General features: G+C 46.0%; 7 protein-coding genes across 7 annotated transcripts; 4 read left to right on the top strand and 3 right to left on the bottom strand.

Annotated features, from left to right (window-relative positions):
- Positions 1–3907: 3907 nt before the first annotated feature.
- On the top strand, positions 3908–5524 carry UA08_09213 (hypothetical protein; the record flags this gene model as incomplete). The annotated part of the gene is made up of 4 exons (XM_020264197.1): positions 3908–3951; positions 4005–4074; positions 4149–5193; positions 5256–5524. The coding sequence occupies 4 exons, from the start codon at positions 3908–3910 to the stop codon at positions 5522–5524; spliced, it is 1428 nt and encodes a 475-aa protein (XP_020115649.1).
- Positions 5525–6083: 559 nt separating this feature from the next.
- On the top strand, positions 6084–7043 carry UA08_09212 (hypothetical protein; the record flags this gene model as incomplete). The annotated part of the gene is made up of 4 exons (XM_020264196.1): positions 6084–6200; positions 6260–6702; positions 6781–6955; positions 7017–7043. 4 exons carry the CDS (start codon positions 6084–6086, stop codon positions 7041–7043), a joined length of 762 nt encoding a protein of 253 aa, XP_020115642.1.
- Positions 7044–8714: 1671 nt separating this feature from the next.
- On the top strand, positions 8715–10898 carry UA08_09211 (hypothetical protein; the record flags this gene model as incomplete). The annotated part of the gene is made up of 3 exons (XM_020264195.1): positions 8715–8757; positions 8817–9837; positions 9899–10898. The coding sequence occupies 3 exons, from the start codon at positions 8715–8717 to the stop codon at positions 10896–10898; spliced, it is 2064 nt and encodes a 687-aa protein (XP_020115643.1).
- A 532-nt stretch (positions 10899–11430) lies between these two features.
- UA08_09210 (hypothetical protein) lies at positions 11431–12363 on the top strand (the record flags this gene model as incomplete). The annotated part of the gene is made up of 1 exon (XM_020264193.1): positions 11431–12363. The coding sequence occupies one exon, from the start codon at positions 11431–11433 to the stop codon at positions 12361–12363; it is 933 nt and encodes a 310-aa protein (XP_020115644.1).
- Positions 12364–13722: 1359 nt separating this feature from the next.
- UA08_09209 (hypothetical protein) lies at positions 13723–15535 on the bottom strand (the record flags this gene model as incomplete). The annotated part of the gene is made up of 4 exons (XM_020264192.1): positions 13723–13854; positions 13891–14226; positions 14275–14306; positions 14635–15535. 4 exons carry the CDS (start codon positions 15533–15535, stop codon positions 13723–13725), a joined length of 1401 nt encoding a protein of 466 aa, XP_020115645.1.
- A 1217-nt stretch (positions 15536–16752) lies between these two features.
- On the bottom strand, positions 16753–18901 carry UA08_09208 (hypothetical protein; the record flags this gene model as incomplete). Its single annotated transcript, XM_020264191.1, has 5 exons — positions 16753–17483; positions 17553–17821; positions 17890–18327; positions 18402–18748; positions 18800–18901. The coding sequence occupies 5 exons, from the start codon at positions 18899–18901 to the stop codon at positions 16753–16755; spliced, it is 1887 nt and encodes a 628-aa protein (XP_020115593.1).
- Positions 18902–20202: 1301 nt separating this feature from the next.
- UA08_09207 (hypothetical protein) lies at positions 20203–22103 on the bottom strand (the record flags this gene model as incomplete). The annotated part of the gene is made up of 6 exons (XM_020264190.1): positions 20203–20759; positions 20826–20990; positions 21117–21374; positions 21440–21682; positions 21749–21842; positions 21924–22103. The coding sequence occupies 6 exons, from the start codon at positions 22101–22103 to the stop codon at positions 20203–20205; spliced, it is 1497 nt and encodes a 498-aa protein (XP_020115592.1).
- Between the last annotated feature and the right edge of the window lie 478 nt (positions 22104–22581).

Below are 22581 nucleotides of genomic sequence, written 5' to 3'. Positions count from 1 at the left end.
GGACTCACGGAATAACATCCTTGCTTCTTTTACCGTCTAGCTCATACATGTCGATTGTAACTAGTCAGACTTGTATACGGATTATATATCACCGAAGCATAGCCCGCTGGTATAGCGAGAGCTGAGCCTAAGGGCAAACCTGGCGGACTCTAGCTAATAGAAGTATTGCTAAGATGCCCACGCTGTGTTCATCTTTTGTGTCATCATGCTTGTCTACTTGGCAGGTACATCCAAAAAATGTATATTACTCATACTCGGACGTGCCTTTTCTTTCATATATCACAACAAGCAGAAGATGGCATCCGAGAACAGAGCTCTTTGCTCTGAGAAACTAGTGAAGAGCCCACCCACGCGCTGGGCTAAAATGCGCCCACATTGGTCACTACATGTAGTGGTCATGGATAAAGCGTAGTAATCTTGCAATTCTTCAAGTCGTTCCCAGTCAGGAGGTTGTATTTGAATTCCCCTCTATCCATTTTCGGTGGGGTGAGGCTATGAGACGGATGTATCGGAAATATATAATCCTGCTGCCATGGATCGGACATTTATAGGGTCTAATAATTGAATCCAGTCCGAGTGCGTTGTTCAGGCGCTATTTGCAGGAACCCAAAGCTGGTGCTTCAGGTTAGGACTAGCCCACAAATCTATTTCCTGCTACAGATGGTTATATCTCCGTGTTTAGTCTGATAAGAGAAAGTATTGTAGTTATCATGTTCAAAAAAACAAGAAAAAAAAATAAAGCTAAATATAGTGCTGATAGTTCCCAATAGAATGCCATTGGCTGCGCAGTGCAAACTGGGGGGATATGTTTGGCTAGATATGGCCAGGTGCAGGAGGTTCGTGCACTGGCGTTGGCCCGCTTAAAGTTTCTTACTGACATGTTGATCTGCCGATAAAGCAAACTGCCGATTTTGCAGTATGTTTAAAATCCTCGGTGAACTTAGTCGTAGTTTAGATTGGCATATAAACAAGCATTATCGGAACTTATATGTATACCTTGAACAGTGCAAGGCGCCGCCAGATGGGTTATTTTCCGGAGATAGATCACCAGCCTCGCTAGAACAAAATAAAGAGTGGCAGGAGATGCGTTCAATATATGGGATCGGACAGCCCCGCCCGAAGCTGAAAAGTATATGCCTTATAAATACTCGCCTAATGCATGTCGAAAAGCCCTCTTGCAGCTGAGAAGACACAAATAACTGTTCATGTAGATTACACGGCTGACTCCGCCTTGCGCCAGGCTGTTTACTACTATTTAGGACGCAGCGGTCTCCGTCCCAGTGGGAATTGAACTTCTGACATGTCAAAAGCTAACGACAGGATGAACAAAAGCACTGAAACCGAGTGTTAGATTACTTAATCGGCTGGTTTGAAGCGATTCCAAGGCTGAGACGATGTATCCTCCGCGCTGGCTGCTGATGACCGCTATTTCGGCAAGGAGCTATGCACTCGATCGTACCGTCGGTGACCCAAACGATGCCGTTATGCAGTCTGTGGCTTCTCAATGCCTGAGTAATTCCTCCGCTGGTTTTGGATATGGAAAGTGTCCTTATCTGATGAGGTGTGTCTTGGACAATTTAACCTCGGAAAGGACGCAGGGAATGTCAAGCGGGAGCAATATCGCTTCTCTTGTGCCGACGACTTTGGCCTTAATAGGTACGGATAAAGTCAATACGTCAACTTGAAAATTGAGCAAGTGCTGATATTCCTCGCAGGAATGAGTCCTATAACAATCGTCCAGCTCGCCAGATTACCAAATTGAGTGCTCACCAGGTTGCCTCGCTCAATCGCTCTCTAGGCCCCCGTTGTATAGTGCCCTAGATTTAGGTTGGAAAGGTTTGCTACTTTGATGCACTCCGGTATCATATGATGAGAGTTGATTGATAATATACATACACAATAATAATATACACAGGCCCCCCCCTCCACGTCTTTCCTTTCTTCCCCTCTCTTCTTCTCCTTCTCCGTTCTTCGTCTCGTGCTCTTCCTTCTTTCCCGGTAATAGTGACTGGTAAAAGCCCTTCTCCAATCAATGGGACAAAAAAGAAACTTATAGAGAAAACTAGCGCTAGGATATCCATTAGTGAACTAGTTGAGCCAAAGCAAGAGTAGTTGTATACATACGCCATAAGGAGGATGAGCCCTCCGACAACACAACTAACAATAACGCCAATATGCTGGCTGAAAATTCTTGCATCCCTAGACCATTATTAGTATACATCTTGTACTGTTACGGATCAACATACCCCCAGTAGGAAATCTTTGCCCCGCCCACTTGGAGGTCGTCGACCGAGGTTGAGTTTGCAACCGGGGAGGCGGCCGGTGCCGGGGAGTTTTGTTGGGCGTCCAAAAGGAACGCCAAGGGAACGACAAAAAACTTGGATGATATTGGAGCTTTCTCCCTCTGTTGGTAATGGTGTTGGGTCAGGTGTTTTTGTTGCTTTGGGGGGTGACTCGTCGACGTGGAGTCTGAAAACTGGAAGACAGCCAGCCGATGCATGGGTTTTGGTGAGGGGGCCCGTTCCTGAGTGGCCAAGCACCCAGAGAAAGAGAGAAAGAGAAAGCCATCCCTGATGATTTGAGTGTTCCACTGATTGCAGTGAGGTTGGAGATAGGAGGGGTGGTGGAGGAAGAGAAGAAGAAGAAGGATCTTGAGCGACGACGAAGGCAGTCGCGTATCACCTGACTCTGCCTGGCTGCTGAACAGGGAAGAAGCTCCAAGTTAGGGCTGGAGATCGACGTTAGTCCTTTGGCGTCCTAGTCTCTTCTAGCAGCATCTTTTTTCTTCTTTCAGTTGATATGGCATGAGGGTAGTTGTAGACAGCTGTTTTCTGAGCTCTTGCCGATAATGCAATAACATCTTTTTCCGGGACCAGATTGTGTTCCGCCAATGCAACAGTAACAACTCCTTGCGTATGACATGAACACACCATGCATCCTATGCAATTTCCTCTTGCTGTAGCAACAGTCACCCAGGACCCTGGGTGCTGACTACAATTTCTCCGAGGTACGCAGATCTGACTTGTCCGTGACTGATGCATAAAAATTGTCTCGATTCTCGCAAAGATTCCCATACTAGTCGCGATGTCAGAGGAGACTTGTTGACATGGAAGACTAGCGGAATGCCAGTTCAAACAACGACCACCATGAAGTACTTGACCTGAATCAAATAACCCAACACAACCTTATCGTAGTTATCAGAGGCATTGGGAGCGTAGCAGCCAGCGGCCTAGTAAACTCAACTAACTTATGTAAATCTCATCTCAAGCACAATTAAACCTGCCTCTATTGGTTTCCAGTTTGTTTTCGTGACGAGGAAAGAAAAAATCTGAAGATTGATTAGTAGGAGTTTCGTTGGTCGCAAGGACCAGTGTGGAGAAATATGGGAGAATTAGCCAATCAGCTTGGGGATCTATACCTAATCGATAACAACAACCCTAATGACTTGCCATGAAAAGTATGCAAACATGCGATATTCCTACAGAAACAGATGAATACCTTTGCTCTCATCCACCGGAGGCTTCCCTGATAAGTAAGCTCAACTGTTTTCGTGGCATGGCATCTGGCTCCGTTATCAGTTCCATGCAAGCTAAGCAAGACTATGATCTCCGGTGGCGAGTTTTATGCACGTTTGATCACCCTCTGTGACAAGCATTGCATATGCTTATCTATGCGCCGAGATAACGCATGTCGCTGCTATGGTATAGTTGTAGTCCGCCGTACAGCTGTCCTACATTCCAGCAAGGGTTGACTTCTTACATCCATGAGGCTGGCCTAGGCTTGTTATTTTTATATATATTGAAAGAATTCTTTTGACCCTGACAAAATTACAGAATTTCTCAGGCAGGTATTGTATGCTTGAAGCTGCGACATATTTCTCTAGCTGTATCTTTATGCAACACTCAACATGGACACAGCGGTCGTGAAGCTTCCATTCCTGAGGCGGAACAAGTACGTGATTTACTGAGGTTTTGAGGCCGCTCATCATTTCTAACCTGAGTCAGCCCGTTCATCCAGAACATCATCGCAGCTGGATGTCTGTTCTGTAATCCAGGCCTCTACTTGGCCATAACTGTTCGTACAATCTGCCACCCCACTAGAAAAAAAAGGGTGGGACAAATAAAATCCCTAACATTCTTAATATTTAGTTTCTCGGTGCTGGCGGTGGTCGAGCATCATCAACCAACATGGCCAATATAAGCAACGGCGTTTTGTATGGCTTCTTTGCGCTCTCTGCGCTCATGGCAGGTTCTGTGCTGAACACTCTCGGTCCCCGCCTAACTATGATGTTTGGCATCACCGGCTACCCGATTTATATCGGTGCCATGTGGTATTATGACAGTTATGGCCACATGTGGTATCCTATTCTGGCTGGTGCTTACCTGGGGCTTACAGCTGGATGTCTCTGGACAACTGCCGCCTATATTGCCAACGCATATGCCGAGGAGAAAGACAAGGGTCTGTATCGCGCTATCCAGTGGTTAGGCAACGTCTGTGGATCTGCCGTTGGTGCCAGCGTCGCTATGGGAGTTAGTTGGAATAGCACGTCCCTCTCTGTTCCGCACCCGGTATACATAGCCTTCATTGTCATCCAGTGCTGCTCTGTTAGCTTCGCTCTATTGCTTCTACCGTCTGACCAGTTGCGCCGCACAGACGGCACCGCATTAGCATCCTTCCCACGCATCTCGCTGTGGGATTCATTAAAAATGACAATGGGGCTCTTCAGGGACTGGAGGATTGTGTTGATGATCCCTGCGTGTTTCACGCCGGAAATGTTCTTTCCGTTTCAGTCATCAATGAATGCATATGCTTTCGATCTCCGGACCAGAACGCTTAACAGTTTGCTGAACAATCTCATTCAGATTCCGGTCACCTTATTCGTAGGGCTTTTACTTGACACCGAGAGAATCAGAAGCCGAAGGAAGCGTGCCTTTCTGGGTATTACCTTTGACGCTGTATGGATTACTGGTGCCTACATTGCCCAGACTATCTGGCTCTCGAGCTGGAAGTTTGACAGGTCTGTGGCAGGCCCATCGATCGACTGTACCGATCCAGCCTATGCAGGTGCTGTTGTTATCTACATGCTCTACGCGGCGCAATATGGCATCTTTCAGAATGTTGTCATGTATGTGCTGGGGAGTTTAACAAATGACCCTTATAAATCGGCAACTATCGGTGGCTTCTTCGTCGCTTGTAAGTTTAACATAACATTAAATTATGGACATTACTGATACTCAACCTTTTCCAACTCACAGGGCTTAGTTCTGGCACAGCCGTGTCTTTTGGCGTAGACGCCACAGCGCAACCATATGAGAACGAAAACGCCGCTTATTTTGCACTCTCCACGCTGTGTTGGCCAATCTTATACTTCGTTGTATGGAAGTATACAAGTGACACGAACTATCTCAAGGAAGACACAGTCATCTCCCCGATACATGTCAGAGTGGCTCAGGAGATTGAGGGCGTGGCGCCGTCTTCTAAAGCGGATATCGAAAATTCGGTATCCGAGAAGTCAGAGAAATAGTGACCAGAGATAAATCCAGAAGTTATGCCGGGACATATGTGTTGTGGAATCCCTTCCCTAGAGGATTGGCACTTGCAAAACACACGTTTGTGCTAGCTGTTGAGGGTATTTTGGTTTCTGAAAGCACTGCAACAAATACTGCATAATCATACCCTTGCTTCATGTTCTAAATAGAGCATATGTATTGATGTTCGATCAATACTACACTACGTATTTGGATAATATGGCATATTAATAGATTACCTGATTGCATTTTCTATATGAAAATATTAACCGAAAGTCTCCATTGATCATCAAGTATATATGGTGTCTTACGTATGTAGGTGACCGACGTTATTTCTTTTTCTTCTTTTTTTTTCTATTTTTCTTCTTTTTCTTTCTATTTTTCTTGTTTTTTTCCCCTTCACGACTCGTAAAGTCTGTTCAAACAATCGCCGAAACTCCGAAAATGTTTATTCATGTGCTTGGCGTCCTCCACAAAACTTCGCTTGTATTATACACATTCATCATCCAATACCTACTGCTCACATCTAACTCCTAGCCAAATAATTCGGAAAAAATGTATTTGTTCTCCCTCGCAGGCAAAACTGCCCTCGTAACCGGGGCTAGTCGTGGTATCGGACAGGCCATGGCAATTGGTCTAGCCGATGCGGGTGCTGACATTGTTCTTGTTCAGGTGAGTGGCTATAGTATCTTATATACTGCTAAGATGGTCTAAAGCTAACGTTATAACAGCGGAACGAAAACGATTTTGCTACCAAAGCGGCTATCGAAGGTATAGGCCGCAGATGCAGCATTGTCGTTGCTGATCTCAGTGAACGCAAGGCAGTTCAGGGCCTAGTTGACAGGGTGATCCAGTCACATCGAATTGATATCCTCGTCAATGTCGCTGGCATAATGTGCCGCTGTGACGCTGCTGATTACTCCGAGACAGATCTAGACCGAGTGATGGACGTGAACTTCAATAGCATGTTTATACTCTGTCGAGACATGGGGAAATATTGGATCGCCAACAAAATGCACGGTCGTCTCATTAACACGGCCAGTTTGGCTACGTTTCAAGGGGGAATTCGCATGGCGGCATATTCTGCCAGTAAAGGAGCTGTTGGTCAGCTCACAAAGGCTTTGAGTAATGAATGGGCCGGTTATGGTATTCGTGTCAATGCCATTGCTCCAGGGTAATTAATACGCCATTTCCTTCATTCACCCTTTTGTTCGGAATCTTTGTGTTAACAAATACTTTATCGAAACTTTAGATATATCGCAACAGACATGAATATTGACACACGCACCAATCCCGATCAGACGTATTATGAGTCCATCTTGACGCGAATCCCGACGGGCAGATGGGGAAGGCCTGAAGAGTTCAAAGGCCCGGCTGTATTCCTAGCATCTGATGCTAGCTCATACATAACAGGCGAAATTATCGTGGTGAGTCCCTGCTACATTGTTTCAAACGAGATTTTGTCGCAATTGGCTAAGTTTTTGACAGGTCGATGGGGGGTGGATGGCTCGTTAGTGTGCTAACTTCTGCAATAAATTCATTTGGTATACATTGTGGGGATTGTTCTGCAAAATGTTTGGGGAGAATAAGATGACTGGTGGTTTGGAAGTGAAGCATTCTAATAGAGACTTGCTATATAGCAATTACCGATGAAAATCTCCATAACTCTTCTTTAAACCTTTGCCCAACCTTGTTCGAAATACTAAATATCTTGCAAGTGCAAATGAGTATAATACGTAGTGTAGCACCGCTCAGCGCCGATTCATACAAAATCCAATAGTAACACGGAGGTCAGTGATAGATGACAGTGCTGGTAGATGTTCGAAGACCTGATACCATCCCCCGGCACAAAGGAATCACTTGGTCTTACGGCCAATGCCTTGGTCTTCTTCGGAGCTTTCTCGGTAAGGTCGGTGGTTTCGGCGTCTCGGTTGAAGGGCAGAATGAATCAACAATATCCTATGTATGGAATGAAAGATGGTTTTACTGTCCGAAGACTAACTAAAAGCTACCTTGGCCTTCAAATACAGAAGGGAAAAGTGCACCGTCAACTCGCTGTTGAACCTGAATCGATCGTATTAGAATTTTGCCATCATGAGCGCTCTGCTCAAATCCGCTATGCAAGCCAGTGAGCAGACCGCCACCCAAGTATCTGAGTCCGGCTTTATGCCGGCATCAATATTCCGAAAACCAAAGTTGTCGCGGAATAAGACTTCTCCATCGTGAAGCACGCCCAGATACAATGCGGGGATGCCAGATGACTCACAGATCTGCTCAATCGTCGACCAAAGCAGAACAAGAAGCTGCAATTGACGATCGAGGTGGATTACGGAAAACATTCAGATAGAATGTACAGCGCAATTGTCATAAACATGGAGTGTACATTGGGAGAAGTTGTCTAGGGACGAGTGATTGATAGATTCCCAACGAATTAATTTGGAATATGTGACAAAAAGAGCGTCCCCTTTGGTATTTGGTGCCTGTCAAAGATCTCTGAGATATTAAAATAAGACAAAAGTAACCTAAACAACTCTTTTCTCCAACTGATGTTTGATGAATCATTTTAAGGACTAATAACCATGTAGAATTTGACAAAAGTTGAATTTTATATGGTCAAATGCAGGATCTTCAGCAAGTATCAACTCAAATCAGCCTACAGCTCGACGGCCATTTGTTCACGTTGGTTATGGGCTCTTTTGTAACGTGCTTTTGTGATGAACCTAGGAATTCCCAAGGGAGTCTCCAAGTTCCAGGGATTTTGACTTTGAGAACCTCCTGTCTTGTCTACGTATTGTTTAGCTCTAGGATATCGATACAGTAACATTGTCGGGTGTACCTCTGCCATGACTTTCCAGCTCGGAGTGGGCTCCCTCGTAGGAAATTCGCTGCTGTGAGCAGAATAGTGCCTTGGGAATTACGCAGCTGCATTCTGCTCGGCGCCCTTTTTCAGATGATATATATCGTATTGTCATACGCTTGTTCGCAACAAAACCCCTGAAAGCCGCACGAACGATAGATATTGTAGGCGCAATCTTAGCCCGGGATTTCGGCGTTTCGGTTTCTCGGGAACTTTCCCCACAACTTTGCTCTTCGTCTCCTTGCGTCCATCTTTTCATTGGACATAACTTTCTGCTTGGGCTCGTTGTTCGCCGAGACACCTAGTTCGAGTCGGTACTACGAGGCTCCATGGAGAGCACTGCGAATCCAAGACGGTCTCTGCGGCCGATTAGTGAGAGAGACCACCCGTCTCGTTGTGCGGAGCTAACCGACGTCTAACGGAATGAACAGAAAGGGCGTGCGTTGACTGTCATGCTAGAAAGGTCAGATGCGACGGCGCCGTCAATGGATTTCCGTGCAGTAATTGCAGATCTGTCAACATCGAGTGTGCCATTGTAGCTCGGCGGAAGCGTGTTCGTGGCCCAGCAAGAAGCAGGCAGGCGGCTGCAAATCGCAGCGCGGAGGGAGTCCGTTCGCTGGATGTTGGCCAAACACTGGAGATAGCACCTACGTCGCCCGTAAACCAGGATAGTGAGGGCAACGATGCCCCTCAGTCTGGTGCGGATGGAGAAGACGAGTTGGCAAAGCAACATTTGGTCAACTTTTTCGGCCAAAATCTACAAGAAACCCCCATCCGGACGCGACTGGCCTACGTAGGCAGTGAACTTGCCAATCTTAACTATCTTGTTCGCCAGCGTTCGGCGAATCACAATGTCTATCATTATCCTTGCTCAAACACCTACATTCCACGTGTGCAAAAGATTTCTCAGGGTCTTACAACGCCGAGCCTCATCCCCAAGGATGCCTTCATCATACCGCCTAAACATATATCGGATGTGCTTGTTGCAGCCTACTTTGAAGACGTCCACCCAAGCTTTCCTATTGTCGACAAAGATCGATTCCTAACTCTGTATGACGAGCCACGGTCGGTCCCTTCGCTTCTCTTGCTACAAGCCATCTGCCTCGTCGGCAGTCATGTTACTGCCGCTTTCAAGAACAACCAAGACTTTAAGGTGTCTTTCTTTCGACGAGCCAAGGCCCTTTTTGACGGGCGGTACGAAGAGGATCGGATGGAAATGGTCCAGGCGGCTTTGCTTCTGACTTGGTTCTCTGATGGCGGCGACGACATTTGTGCTAATGCATGGTGGTGGATTGGAGTCGCCTCGCGTACTGCTATTGGTCTCGGGATGCATCGAGAAGTTGGCCCCAGCAAGATGCCAGACGCTGACAAAAAGACATGGAAGAGAATGTGGTGGTGCCTTGTTCAGTTTGATTGTTTGGTCTCACTGTGCTATGGACGGCCCCAGAATATGTAAGTGATGTTCGAGACTGTATTTTCAGCTGCTCAAACAAGCTGAAAACAAACAAAATAGCAATCTGGATGACTGCGACGTGCCGGCTCTGACTCCCGAGGATTTTGACGCTTCGGAGGGTACCAGAGAAGCGAACTTCGTCATATATCATAGCGAGCTCTGTGCCTTGGTATCTCGGCTCGTACAATCTCATTTTTCTCTTCGAGCTATCAAAACCGAAGATAGCCGCAGAGAAAGGTTAGATGCGGTCGATGCAAGCTTGGCTCAGTGGCTGGCTAATTTACCCCTCGAATTTCGACAAGACGCAGCATTACGACCTTCCAAGGAGCGAAATCCGTGGCCTCTGTTGCTGCATCTGACATTTAACACTGTATTGGTCTTATTTCACCGGTCTCCAGTGGCAAGTCGAGCTGGCAGTGATACCGGAACAGATGGAACAGCCGACGAAGAGATTTGTTATGAAGCAACGTCAAATATCGTTCGAATATTCGAGCGTCTAGACCAGCAGTCAAGCTTGCGACTGTGCTGCTTCTGGACTCCGAGCCCTCTTTTTACAGCATTGCTCCATCTCCGAGGCCAGCTAAGATACAAAAATCCGATTCTTGCAATGAGGGCAAATGAAAAGTATCAATCTGGAATGCAGTCATTGAGAAAACTTTCCCAGTACTGGCTGTTCGCATCTTCGGTCTGGAGGTTATTCGAGTCCATTTCGACTAAAGACATTCTTTCGGATGCAACCATAGTGCAAGCGCCGCAGGGCACGATACCGTTAGAAGAAATTTCCCCAAATTCTTATGCTGGAACTGAGATGAATGTCGCCGAACAAGCTCAGCCACGGGAGTCAGAATGGGCTCAAGTACTTACAAGCGAGGAACCACTCCATGGGCGCTACACAGCTATGGATCAATATAGATGGCAGGACCATTTGTCAGAATGGCACTCGTTGTATTGGAGCGATCCGCTCGCTAGCATGCGATTACAGGAGGACTTTGGGGAATATCTATTGGAAGAGGGTTCAACGCCCGAAGAACCGTCCGCACTAGCTACCGAGCGAATCTAAGCGAGAACTCAAAATATAATAAAGCAAAAAAAGGTACATCTCCGCTATCTCCCAAGCACAGACAGTCAATGTGTCAATAAATACACCGGACTGAGGGCTGCGGCTTGACGCGGCTGTATGGATAGCGAATGTGTGTCTACCAAGCACCAGCCTTCAACCAGCTGCGAATGTCATCGTTGGTTTGTTTTTCACAATGCATCATTGCCAGTTCAACTTGGAGTAGACCTTGTAACGAGTTCGTTTTAAACTGGAAGATAGGTGGCATTAATGTTCTCAGTACTGTATGATATGATGTACTAGGTACATTCATCAGACATGGTATTCCAAGATTAATACGACTCAAGATGTGATATTTCAGAGCACCCTGTTCATCCTCTCGTAGCCACTCCATCCCTGCCATCGTATCTGTCATACGCAAGAGAATTACACAATGATGTTGTTGGCCGGATGATAGGACATCCTGCCGGCTATAATCTTTTCCGCTGCCCGTGCAACTCGACGGAGCTTGAATTTATCAAACAAACAACACATCATGACTTTTCAACATCACACCACACTGTTTCGCAATATGGGCCTCTTTGATTTTTTGTTGAGGCTTCGTCGAAGGATTATTGTCTATTTCCTGCGACTAAAGACCCCGCGGCGTCTGGCCAACCCGGATTCCGTCCTCCGGATCCCCTCACGAGATGCCGGCCGCTCGATAAAAGCGCATGTATACCGCGCTACCAATGCGAACAGTCAATCGCCCAGCCCGGTTTTTCTGAATTTTCACGGCTCTGGATTTGTGCTGCCTCTCCATGGTGGTGACGACTTGTACTGCCGCTATATCAGCACTAAAACGCCATTCACGGTCTTTGACATTCAGTACCGGCTTTCTCCCGAGAATCCTTTCCCAGCCGCGCTCTACGATGTTGAGGATGTCGTGAAGTATGTTCAAGCTGCTGATCATCATGAGTTGTACGATTCTAGCCGTATGAGCATCGGCGGATTCAGTGCCGGTGCAAATTTGTCTCTCGCTGCGTCGTCAATGATCTTGCCGCCCAACACTTTTCGGAGCGTCATCGCATTTTATCCACCAGCCGACATGGCTACACCACCAGAACAAAAGTCAGCTCCGGATCCTACAGGCAAAGGTATTCCACCCTGGCTTGCTAGGGTGTTTGATGGCTCCTACTTCCAGAATAAAGATCCTTACGATCCGCGGATCTCGCCTTTCTATGCACCTGCGGAGAATTTCCCAGATAATGTGTTGATGGTGACTCCGGCCAAGGATTACCTGGCTGATGAGGGCGCAGCTCTTGCTGAGAGGATCAAGAAGGAGGCTGGCAACAAACATGTAGTTTCTCACCGCGTTGAAGGGTACGGGCATGGTTGGGACAAAAATGCCAGTGATCCTTTGAGCATGAAACTGAGAGATGAGGCCTATGAGTTGGCGGCAGCAATGTTAAATAAGTCTCTGGAGTGAACAGCATGCGGGTATGACTTCTGCTAGCGCTCTAAGTCGGTGGTCAGCAGTATTCTGCGGGTTTCCTGCCTGGGATTTGGGACTTGGTGATGGATTGAATCTCTGCCAGTAAAAACAAAACTCTCCTTTCTCTCTCTGTACTTCTAGGAATTGCTTTCGTCGCTGAAGAACGGCAACCCTACTCCCACGCATCTTCAAGAATCGGAGCATGTTTGCAGCTCTTGGTTTTAAAACCACTTTTGATTACGGGATCTACGTTTATGGTATGCTGATAGCCGTCATTGTGAGCAATCATCGACGTACGACACAGTATACTTTCCGTAAATATAGTTCTAGGGGTCTTCATTACTTGATTCTGTAGCAGTTGTTTTTTGCTACTATCACTCAGAGCTTTCCATTACTGAAATTATTCGCATCATGATAGAAACATGAATCGAAGTAGACCCTGGAAAGAACAGTTACCTAGATAAATGGCCCTGTTGCTTCTATCAATTATGGACGACAAAAGCTGATGAGACTTAAAGTTCGTGTGCATGTAATGAAACCTGGCAGCACTGACCTTTAGTATCTAGAATGACCTCACATACTGCAAGACATTAGACTTGATGAATCCACAGCTACAGCAGTCAGAATGGATGAGCTACATCACTGCCATGATGTCACAATTTTAAGTTCTATTTCACTCAAAATAAAAGATTTTGATGATCCAATTGAATAAATGAGTGTTACAATTACGACTGTCATAATCACCATATATAATAAATCTCTAGGTTTACAGTCTCAGTTCCGTCATGTGTGAGCCCTCACGGTTTTCGGCTCATAGAGCTCTTCCAAGTGAGCCATTTCTTCCGCATCCAGCTTCACGCTCAAGAAGATAATGGCATCATTTAATCTCGATAGCTGACTCAGTCCAACCACCGGTATGTTTCCTTTCTTCAATATCCATGCCAAATTGACACTCGCCATCGGAACGCTTTTCATTTTCGCAATTTTCTCAACTCGCTTGCATATTTCCGGGTCTTTTTCTCCCTCCGAGGTCCCATCATATTTCATGAAGGGAGAATTAATCCGAGATTCCGTTTTTGATTGAGTTGACGAACATCGATGCTCATATGGCCGAGTAAGAAGACCTCGTGCCACGGGTGACCAAGCCATCAGACAGACGCCCGTATAATCATAGAAAGGGATCATTTCTCTCTCCTCCTCACGGTATAGAGGATTGTGAAAGCCCTGCATTGATATAAACGATGTCCAGTGGTTTAGAGTCGCTGTAAATTGAAGCTGGGCGAATTGCAAGCCGTACATGGACGAGGCTCCTGCGACGACAACGGTATAGAGTCAGCACAAGCGTCTGAATACTTATTCATCGGCGTTGTTCAGGAAAGTAATTTTAACCCAGACCAACCACGCAACAAGATATCGAACCATTCCAGATTGAACCAAAGCTTTCAAAGTTTCCTCCATCTCGACATCCGGATCCAGATGGTGAATCTGTAAAACATCGATATAGGTACCTAGCCTTCTCACACTTGCTTCAACTGAGTCAAAGCTATGCGTCCGACTCAGTCCATAGCGATTGCTCATATTTTCCTCATCCACCGCACCGAAACATTTGGTCAGGATAAGCAGCCGTTCGCTGGGAATATTGAATTTCTCGATTGCCCTTCGGACGATCACTTCAGATTGGGCGTTTAAATAGATTTCCACTGTGTCCCATGTATTGATGCCTGCATCATAAGCCGCTTTGAGCAGAGGCAAAGTTGCTTCCTCATCTAGAACCCATTTTCCCCATTCAGAGTTACCATAACTCATGCAACCGAAGATTATTTTGGAGACCTTGAGACCTGATTTGCCGAGCCTACACTATAGAGTCGATCGCATCAACCATAATTGTCGAACAACAGAGCCTACCTCGAAGAAAGACAAGCCATAACGACGGAAATCTACTTTTTGACATTATAATCGTCCTTGGAGCATTTTAATGTTTTCCCTTCTTTGGAATGGTTACAGCTTCACATACGTTTTCAGTTGATAGCTCGACATAATATCAAAACCCCTTGCCTTGAACCACTTGGTCGTGATGGTAATACTATGTATATTTGAGCCTGATGAACATCTATATCATTCACATTCTTCAAAGATAGGCATTCAATTGGATTAAGCCATCTATGTTCACGCATTAAAAAGGGAATATAAGTAGAAATAACGGTCATCTGAACAACATAATCACACGATATCATTGAACCCTCTTCGATTGCCCATCTGCTCTACCTTGGAACTTTTCCACGGCTTGTTCAGACCAATCCCATAATGCCTTAGCCAGCTTGGGATTGTTAGAATGTTTGCTTCCATTTTCCAGCTTGCCACCCGGGAAGTAGAAATTACCACTCTTCACGTCTGGTGAAGTGGCAGCCCACAATGAATTATGAGAACCGCTCTCTACTGTTAACCATGTCCCGTTGAACATCCACCTGGTGAACTGAGCAGTCCAATGAGTACTCCACAAATCGCTATTGATGAAACCAGGGTGGACAGCAACTGTGGTGAATTCAGAATGACGACCAGCAAGTTCTTTAGTGAAAAGAACATTCGCAAGTTTGCTTTGACCATATCGCATCCATACATCCCATGGTTTGCGTCCCACATTCAGATTCTTGAAATGAATCCCATCAGAGGGTGTAGAGGCGTATGCCATCGAAGAGAGATTGACGACGCGGACATCCATTGGCGAACTCGCTTGGGCGGCTGTATTCTGGAGGGTTGGGAGCAGAAGCTTAGTAAGAAAGAAATGGCCCAAATGATTGACGCCAAGTTGAATTTCAAAGCCGTCTTTGGTTTTACCAGAAGGAACAGCCATAATGCCGGCATTATTGATAAGTATATCAAGTCGGTTGCTTCGTGCATGGAATGTGGCTGCTGCATCTCGGACCGAGTCCAAGGATGCTAGATCGAGCGGAATAAATTCGATTGGGGCGCCCGGGACTGCCTTCTGAATGTCATCGATCGCTTGATTTGCTCTACCTTTATCACGAGATGCGAGGTAGATCTTATCTGGGTTGTGCTTCGCGAGGGAAATGATGGTCTCCTTGCCGATGCCAGTGTTGGCGCCAGTAATCAAAATGACTTTGCCGGTCAAGGACGGGATATCCGTTGCAGGATTAAATGTAGACATGGTGATTTTTTCTTGCAAGACAATCGTGTCCTCGTAAAGTAAGTGCTTAGCAATTGAATTTTTCATATAAATTTTCGATTCCTGGAGATACTGGCAGTCATATGTTATCTAGGACTACATGTCCACTCGGGACAACCCCAAGCCGAGTTATACGGCCGAGTCCAAGTTAGGTGCATTTAGATGCTTAAGTCCGTAAGCACTTTATGAAGTATGGACGCTAGAAATTCTTGATCAATCCTTATACCGCTTTTTACGGCCGCTATGGAATTGTGAGGACATTGGTATTGGCTATGTAGTCTGTGCTCATCTGACACAACAGAGCGATTTGCCCAGAGATATCCAGAAGGACCTTATGTCAGCGCGAAGTGCGAGTCCGGTGAGCACCACCACCAAATTGCATCATTAGTGGTTGCGCGAATGGCAAACTCACGGATGTTTTAGACCACAATATCTATCTAACCAAGATGTCGTCCGGGATCAATACTCTGCCCTCCATTAACCGCCGCTCGGTGCGGACGAATGCCGATAGATTAAAATCCGATGCATCGAGAGATATCGTCGACGCCGGTTTTCATCAAATCACCTACTTACACCTTAACAAGCATCAGACCCAATGGAAGGCAGATACTGTACACATCCGTTTTCGATACCTCCATGCCCGTAATCTGACGAACCACAGACCTATCGATTCAACGATGGCAAGCCGCGGTGGATGTTACAACCGACCAAGCCATACTGTGGTGGCACATATTCTTTATAATGAACAGTAACGTGAGACAACCCTCAGAATGAGCGACGGGTGAGCATCTACCATGACAAAAGACGGTATTACCAGTGATTCCTCCGAGACCAGTGCTGTACAATATGGTGCAAGGAGGTGTGTCGCCACATCTGACTGTCGACCAGGTAAAGAAGTTAGGGTTTCGTATAGTTTACCCTGCGATAGCATCTCGTGTTTAGTTCATGGCAATAGTCAAGGCGATAGAAAAATGTCCATATTCTACCGTCGGAAATGTATCGCTTGTGTGGACTGGATGATGCGACGAAATTTGATATGACCCCTGGTAGTAATTCCTAAAATGGGGGAATATGATGCTACATCATATTGTTCTGGAAGTCGAGGTACGTAGAAGTACATAGTCAGCTGCAAATGAATATAACCTGCCACAGTATATTGTACATAGTTCTAAGCTGTTATCGGTTAAATAAAAGAAACTTCACGACATAGGACTCTGTAGCATGCTGTTTCCTGGAATGGATCTATCGAGTACCCTCCCATCAAATGCCTGAGAAAGGCTGAATTCTGCAAAGTCATCGAACGTCGTTCCAAAGAAGGAAAGATTTTGAGTAGCATTTTCTGAGTCTGCTTGCAAGATAGTTAGCCACTCTCGGAAGATACAAAATAATACGTTCAAGGAGAAGAACGACCAACCCTTGTCTTGATCCTCATTGAAGGGGCTTGGAATGCCCGCAAACTCTTCACGCCACCACCAGTAACAATCGTAAACCGCGCTCATCGCTAGCCGGCTACGAATCCGCAGCGACAGACTATCTCGCGTCCCATCAGGGCGTCTGAATATAGCATCACTGGCCCATAACTGAGCAAGAATATCCGCTCCTCTCGCACTCAAATCGTCATGTGCAATGGACATTTGTTTGAGGAATCTAATCACGCTAAAGTACGCATTCTCTCCCGCCTTGGCGTCAACGACAGATCGATGCAAATCGCTCCGCAGTATTTTGAGAATGCTAAGTGCTGCAAGCATGAGCATACGGTGAATATAGAAAGTGCAAATAATAGCAAGGCCATCCACGGCCACAACCGCGTTGATAGTCTCAAGTGCAGCGGCGTAGAGGCTGAGGATTGGCGCGAAGTTCTCAGGGCCCTGCTCGCAAAAGAAGCAGAATGATCGAATGTGTAGTCGTGCCGAGGATAGGTAAATGTTGCCTGGCAGATTCAATTTAGCCAAGTCAAACATGCAAAATCAAAAGCTTCATGAGACGGGTCTGAACTGACCGATGTCACTGTAGTTGGTGGGAGGAGGCGAAATACGAAAAAGTTCTCGTTCGGACAGCTCGATTAATGAGTGCAAGTGTCCCGAGTTGCATTTGTTTGGCTTTGCGATATCTGCAGTTTGCAATAGTTGCGTGGCACTTATGGCGACTTCATGGATTTGCTTGTAGTATTTCAACTCCGAGGGGAGTAGTAGATCGATTTGACAGAAGTCACTACTGTTTTCCTGAACAGGAAGGACGCCTGGGATGAAGCCGTCGGCATAGCTTGAACTGAGCATTCGATACCAAATTAGAAATGTACGAATGATATTTACACGTTCAAAATAAAAAAGCCTTACCTCTGGTTAATTATAATACAGTGCTGCCATAGTTGTGCCCGATATGCTTTCTCGGCCTCATTCGGAAACAATTTCACACGAGCAAAATCCTGGCCGATACCAAAAACGTGCATGCCAATCTGTTGTGCAAGGTTGACTGCTGCGCCACAGAATATGTGAGCCATGGCTTTATTAACAGAGTTGAACGGAAATGGCCATATGGACAGCAGTAACAGGCTTTGAATCACCTCGATGACTGCCTCACGCATTGATAAGGAAAGCAAGGCCATGTTTTGAATTGACGGTGCTAGTCGGGTTAATAATGTTGGATCTTTGTCATACCGTCGTGATCCGACCGCGACGATAGTCCAAAAGAGAAGAGGCGATCGAGAAAAGTATGTGTTTGGTGATAACCGAGGGTTAAGAATCGGTAGCAAGCGTGCGTAGTTATTGAAATACCTAAGTAACGTCAAAAGCTTGTGAGTATTTGAAATGCATTACCGTAAACCCAAAGAGAAAAGGAAATGTCTTACAGAGCGAAGCAATCGTCAATCTTTTGCGCATCCACCTCATACGCATTCAGTGCCTGCGGGGCAGTCTTAGAGCCAGCATCACTTAGGTTCTCCAGGCCTGTGCTTGCTTCAAGAGTTGAGCAGATAAAATCATGGCTGTTGCCCGACGTGCTCTGACCCGGACTGCCCTCTAAGATCTCGGATACCGGGGGCAGGGAGCCTGAGAGAAGAGAAACGGATGAGCGGGCCCTGTCATCAACATTTGTCTGTATATGATGATCATCCAATATCGGTTCTATCCGAGATCCCATAGCCATTTGCTGTCGCAGGAGTTGAACTTCTTGCTGCAGTTCAGCTTTTCTGATTATCTGTTAGAAGGATCCATGGCACAGTCAGGCAGTTCCAGGGCCAATTCCTACGTCTTCCTTTTCTCTCTTTTGAACGACGATAGGACAATACAGTCCAGGCTCATTCTCCTGCATCGGGAGCACGGCGGTGTCGAGCATTCGCTTGCATCGCATCGTAGCTAGAGGTTGATGAGATGTTAGCAATTAGGTTCCCCAGACCCCGGGTACTAATCATTAGACTCACTTTCTGCTGCCTACAGTTTGTGCATGCTTTGACTGCTCTCCCGGGCTTGTTCTTACGATTCATGCCTGTCGTTGGGGGGTTGCAATCCATCGTGCTACTCGGTGTTGAGTCGGGAACGACGTTCATCGGGGTTCCGTCTCCGCATTTTTACCCCGCAGACTAACTACCCCGGCCCAGCCAATCAGGGGGGGCCCATTTGCGAGATCCCCATCATTGACCGCGAGGCCAACGTCATCCATAACGTAGGATTTTGGTGTTTCTTCCTTGGTACGCACTGGGCATGCAAGCGTTCATAAAAATGTGCCCATTATATGCATCTAGTTCGCATCGTGTGACGCAAACACTACACGTGTCTTCAAGAGCCAGCCATAGGGCTCGGCCCGTCACATGATCGGATCTGTAAGAGCTTTCTTTGACAGTCGTGAACAATGAATACCTCGTCAACTGACTGAATTGGCCACTGTTCTACTTGATTAGAGTTTATGGTTGCCATTATATATACGTAGGTATCAAAGCCCACGTAATCTCGCGACATGTCGCCCGGGGTCAGATAGCAACAAACTTGGCTGGGCTTCTCATCCCATAGCCAATCGGTTCAATTGGCCTCAGAGACCCACGGTCTGACTCTGGGTGGAGTCGGAAAATCGAACAAAACCGGCTTTTGCAAAGGCGAATCACATCTAGCGTATCTCTCACCGAGTACCAGACGGTTGGTTATTCGTACTTTTAGAAGCGTAGCACCTGACAATAGGAGATATTTACTGCAATGGTTTGATAAACCAAACAACAACACCCAATTAGGGCCAACATTCTTGAGACCCTGTCCGGAATAATATCAGCTAGTGTGAAGAAGATCCGCGGTCATGGTCGGAACTCCAGTTCATCAAGAAACCAACGATGGTTTATAGCTTGCATATGCTTCTCTGCTGAATGACAAGAAATAAAAACACACATGGTGACAATTTTGTTGCGCGTCTTGACAACTTTACAAGTCAACCTCGAGAGGCAATAATGCGAGCTAAAAACGTTACTAATTGCAATCAAATATAGAGCAAATGTTTTCAAGTATCACATATACATTTATCTAATGTTATAAAACACGACCAAAGACTATAAAACGGCATTTGAACCGTATTTCCTACGATGCGCACTACTAAGATATAATCAAAGTTTCTGCCAAAACAACATCATTGGTAAAAGCCACAGCTGACATATGACTACTTGAGAGTCTTCACAAGGTATATCGAAAGTCCGGATGCTTGTCACAAAGATCCTCATAGCTCCTATTGCTATCTGGATTGATCTCTCCACGAGCCGCAAAATCAGCAGCCACTATATCTCGCCGTTTGTTCTCGCGATCGAATATCCACATGGTGATCATAACTGCAACGACACCAAGTGCATTCAACCCTAGCAATGTCCCGTGTCCCTTGAAGAAGCGGGGTGGGTCGGTGTAGACCTGTGTACTAATGATGCTGTAACACTGGATGAAGATTTGAGCAATAGCCCATGCTGTGGCTCGCTTGGTATATCCAGCGTTGGAAATGAGAACCCAGGCACTCGAAAGGATCACGGCCGGATAGGCCCCGGCGGAAACAAAACAACATCCAGCGATCAATACAACCTTGTTTGTACTAGACAGCAGTAGAATATACCCGATGAGGCATACTCCGAGGCATATGAGGGTGGGTACACCCTTTTTATCGTATCGATCTGCAAGAATGTTGCCAATGGGGAGTGTAACGACGCCGAATGCGTAAGGAATGATCGTGTATACTTGTGTCGTTACTTGACAGAGAAGCCATCAGTAAGATTATAAAGTCAATTCAAATCGAACATGTCTACTAAACTTACAAGCAGAGAATCCGAAAAGTTGGATGAATGTTGGCAAAAATGTCCCAAAGGCTGCGACGTTGAGACATACTGCCCCAACTACTAGAGCCTGCAACCAGCTTTTGGGGTCTTTTATAGCAAGCCAAACCTGGACAGATTTTGCTTTCGAACCTGGTTCATTTCTCGCTATATAATCCAGTCAGGACAATTTTCTCAAAGATAAAAGAATGTAAATTAATAAGGAGAAAATAAAAAAAAAAGTAAAGAAACAGAGATGAGCTCGGGTAAGATGGGACTGTGACGGGGCTGTACCTGTTTTACATCTTTGCAAAATCATTTCCCGTTCATTATGTCGTCGAAATAGCCAGTGTCGCTTTTTTGCAACGGTCTCAGGGAAATTCGGTAAGAGGGCAACAACTAACAGACCCCAAAATATCGTCGGAGCACCTTCAATGATGAATAACCACCGCCATGCTGGGATTCCGTGGCTATTTTCCAAATTCCGCTGTACTCCATAGGCGATAAGGCCTCCAACAGCGCCAGCGATAGGTGCTGGGAGATAGAAAAATGCTATGAAAAATATCGGTCAGTTGACGATTATTCACATCTGCATCGAACAAAAGCTATAAGCTTACCAGATCTCGTTCCTACCTCATTAGGGTAATACCAATGTGCTAGGTACAGATTGCCCGTTTGAACGACTGCCTCGAACAGACCAAGAAAGACCCGAAGAAACATGAGAACCCCGTAGGAGTGGACAGCAGCAACGGAGCAAGAGATGACACCAAATAGAACTACTGAGAAACCAAACACCACTGGCGGAGGTAGGTATCGCAAAATCAAGGCTGCGGGTAATTCGAACACCATATAACCGACATCTAATCCAGTACTTGCATTAGCTCATGGTGAGGCCAAATATGTTAGTATGCGATGGCGCGACTAACAAAACATCATTAAGACGTTGAAATACTGGCTACTCGAGATCCCCAAACCGGCTTCAAGACCCATGATCCTCGCGTTGCCGATTTGCGTACGGTCCTGGATTCATTTCTATCGTTAGCAACTCTATGCCTTCAATACCTTCAATATTACCGGATACTGTTAGTCATAGTCACACACCAAGTAAGCAAAAAAGAAACATCCTGCAAGAAGAGACACAATTAGAAGGTCTTGTTTCCAAATCAACCGTCGTTCCTGAGGTGATCTTGTGTATTTGAAATCCGGGACCCGAGACGCCTCCTTGAGGACGGTGCTGTTCTCAATGTGCTCGTCAATGGTCTTCTCTGTATCGATTTCCATTTTGGTCAACTGGGATATAAAGTGTCTTCCTAATAAGTGCGGCGGCCGACGATTGCAGACTTTCTCGAATAAAAAGCCTAGAGAGATATGGACTTAAGAAGACCGTCTATCTGGTGCGAGGCTTGAGTACTAAACATAGTAAATATGATCGTTATATATACCCCGTGGGGAAGCCAGCCCCGATTTGCGATTTTGGCGCAATTTCCGAAGCCGATTTGTCGGAGAATGGTAGCGTATCTAGCGTGCGGGTCGAAAGCTGTCTAGTGAATGTTCATCAACCCCGTCTGCCCACCAATTATTTTTTGCTCGTCGGGCGTGTCACCGACTTTCTTGGTGCAGCGAATAGTAAAAGCTCTGTTGGCCGTCAGTGCGGACTGTGGCAAATGCTAGGTTTATTAATACGGCTCAACGGTTCCAAAGTAAGCTTGCATCTCACTATGCAGCCCTCGTTTTGTAGCATTACATTTTTTTGAATCTA

The sequence above is a fragment of the Talaromyces atroroseus genome, assembly GCF_001907595.1.
Source record: "Talaromyces atroroseus strain IBT 11181 chromosome Unknown scaffold_19, whole genome shotgun sequence".
Classification (NCBI taxonomy): Eukaryota; Fungi; Ascomycota; class Eurotiomycetes; order Eurotiales; family Trichocomaceae; genus Talaromyces; species Talaromyces atroroseus.
This window is presented reverse-complemented; position numbering and strand designations above follow the sequence as displayed.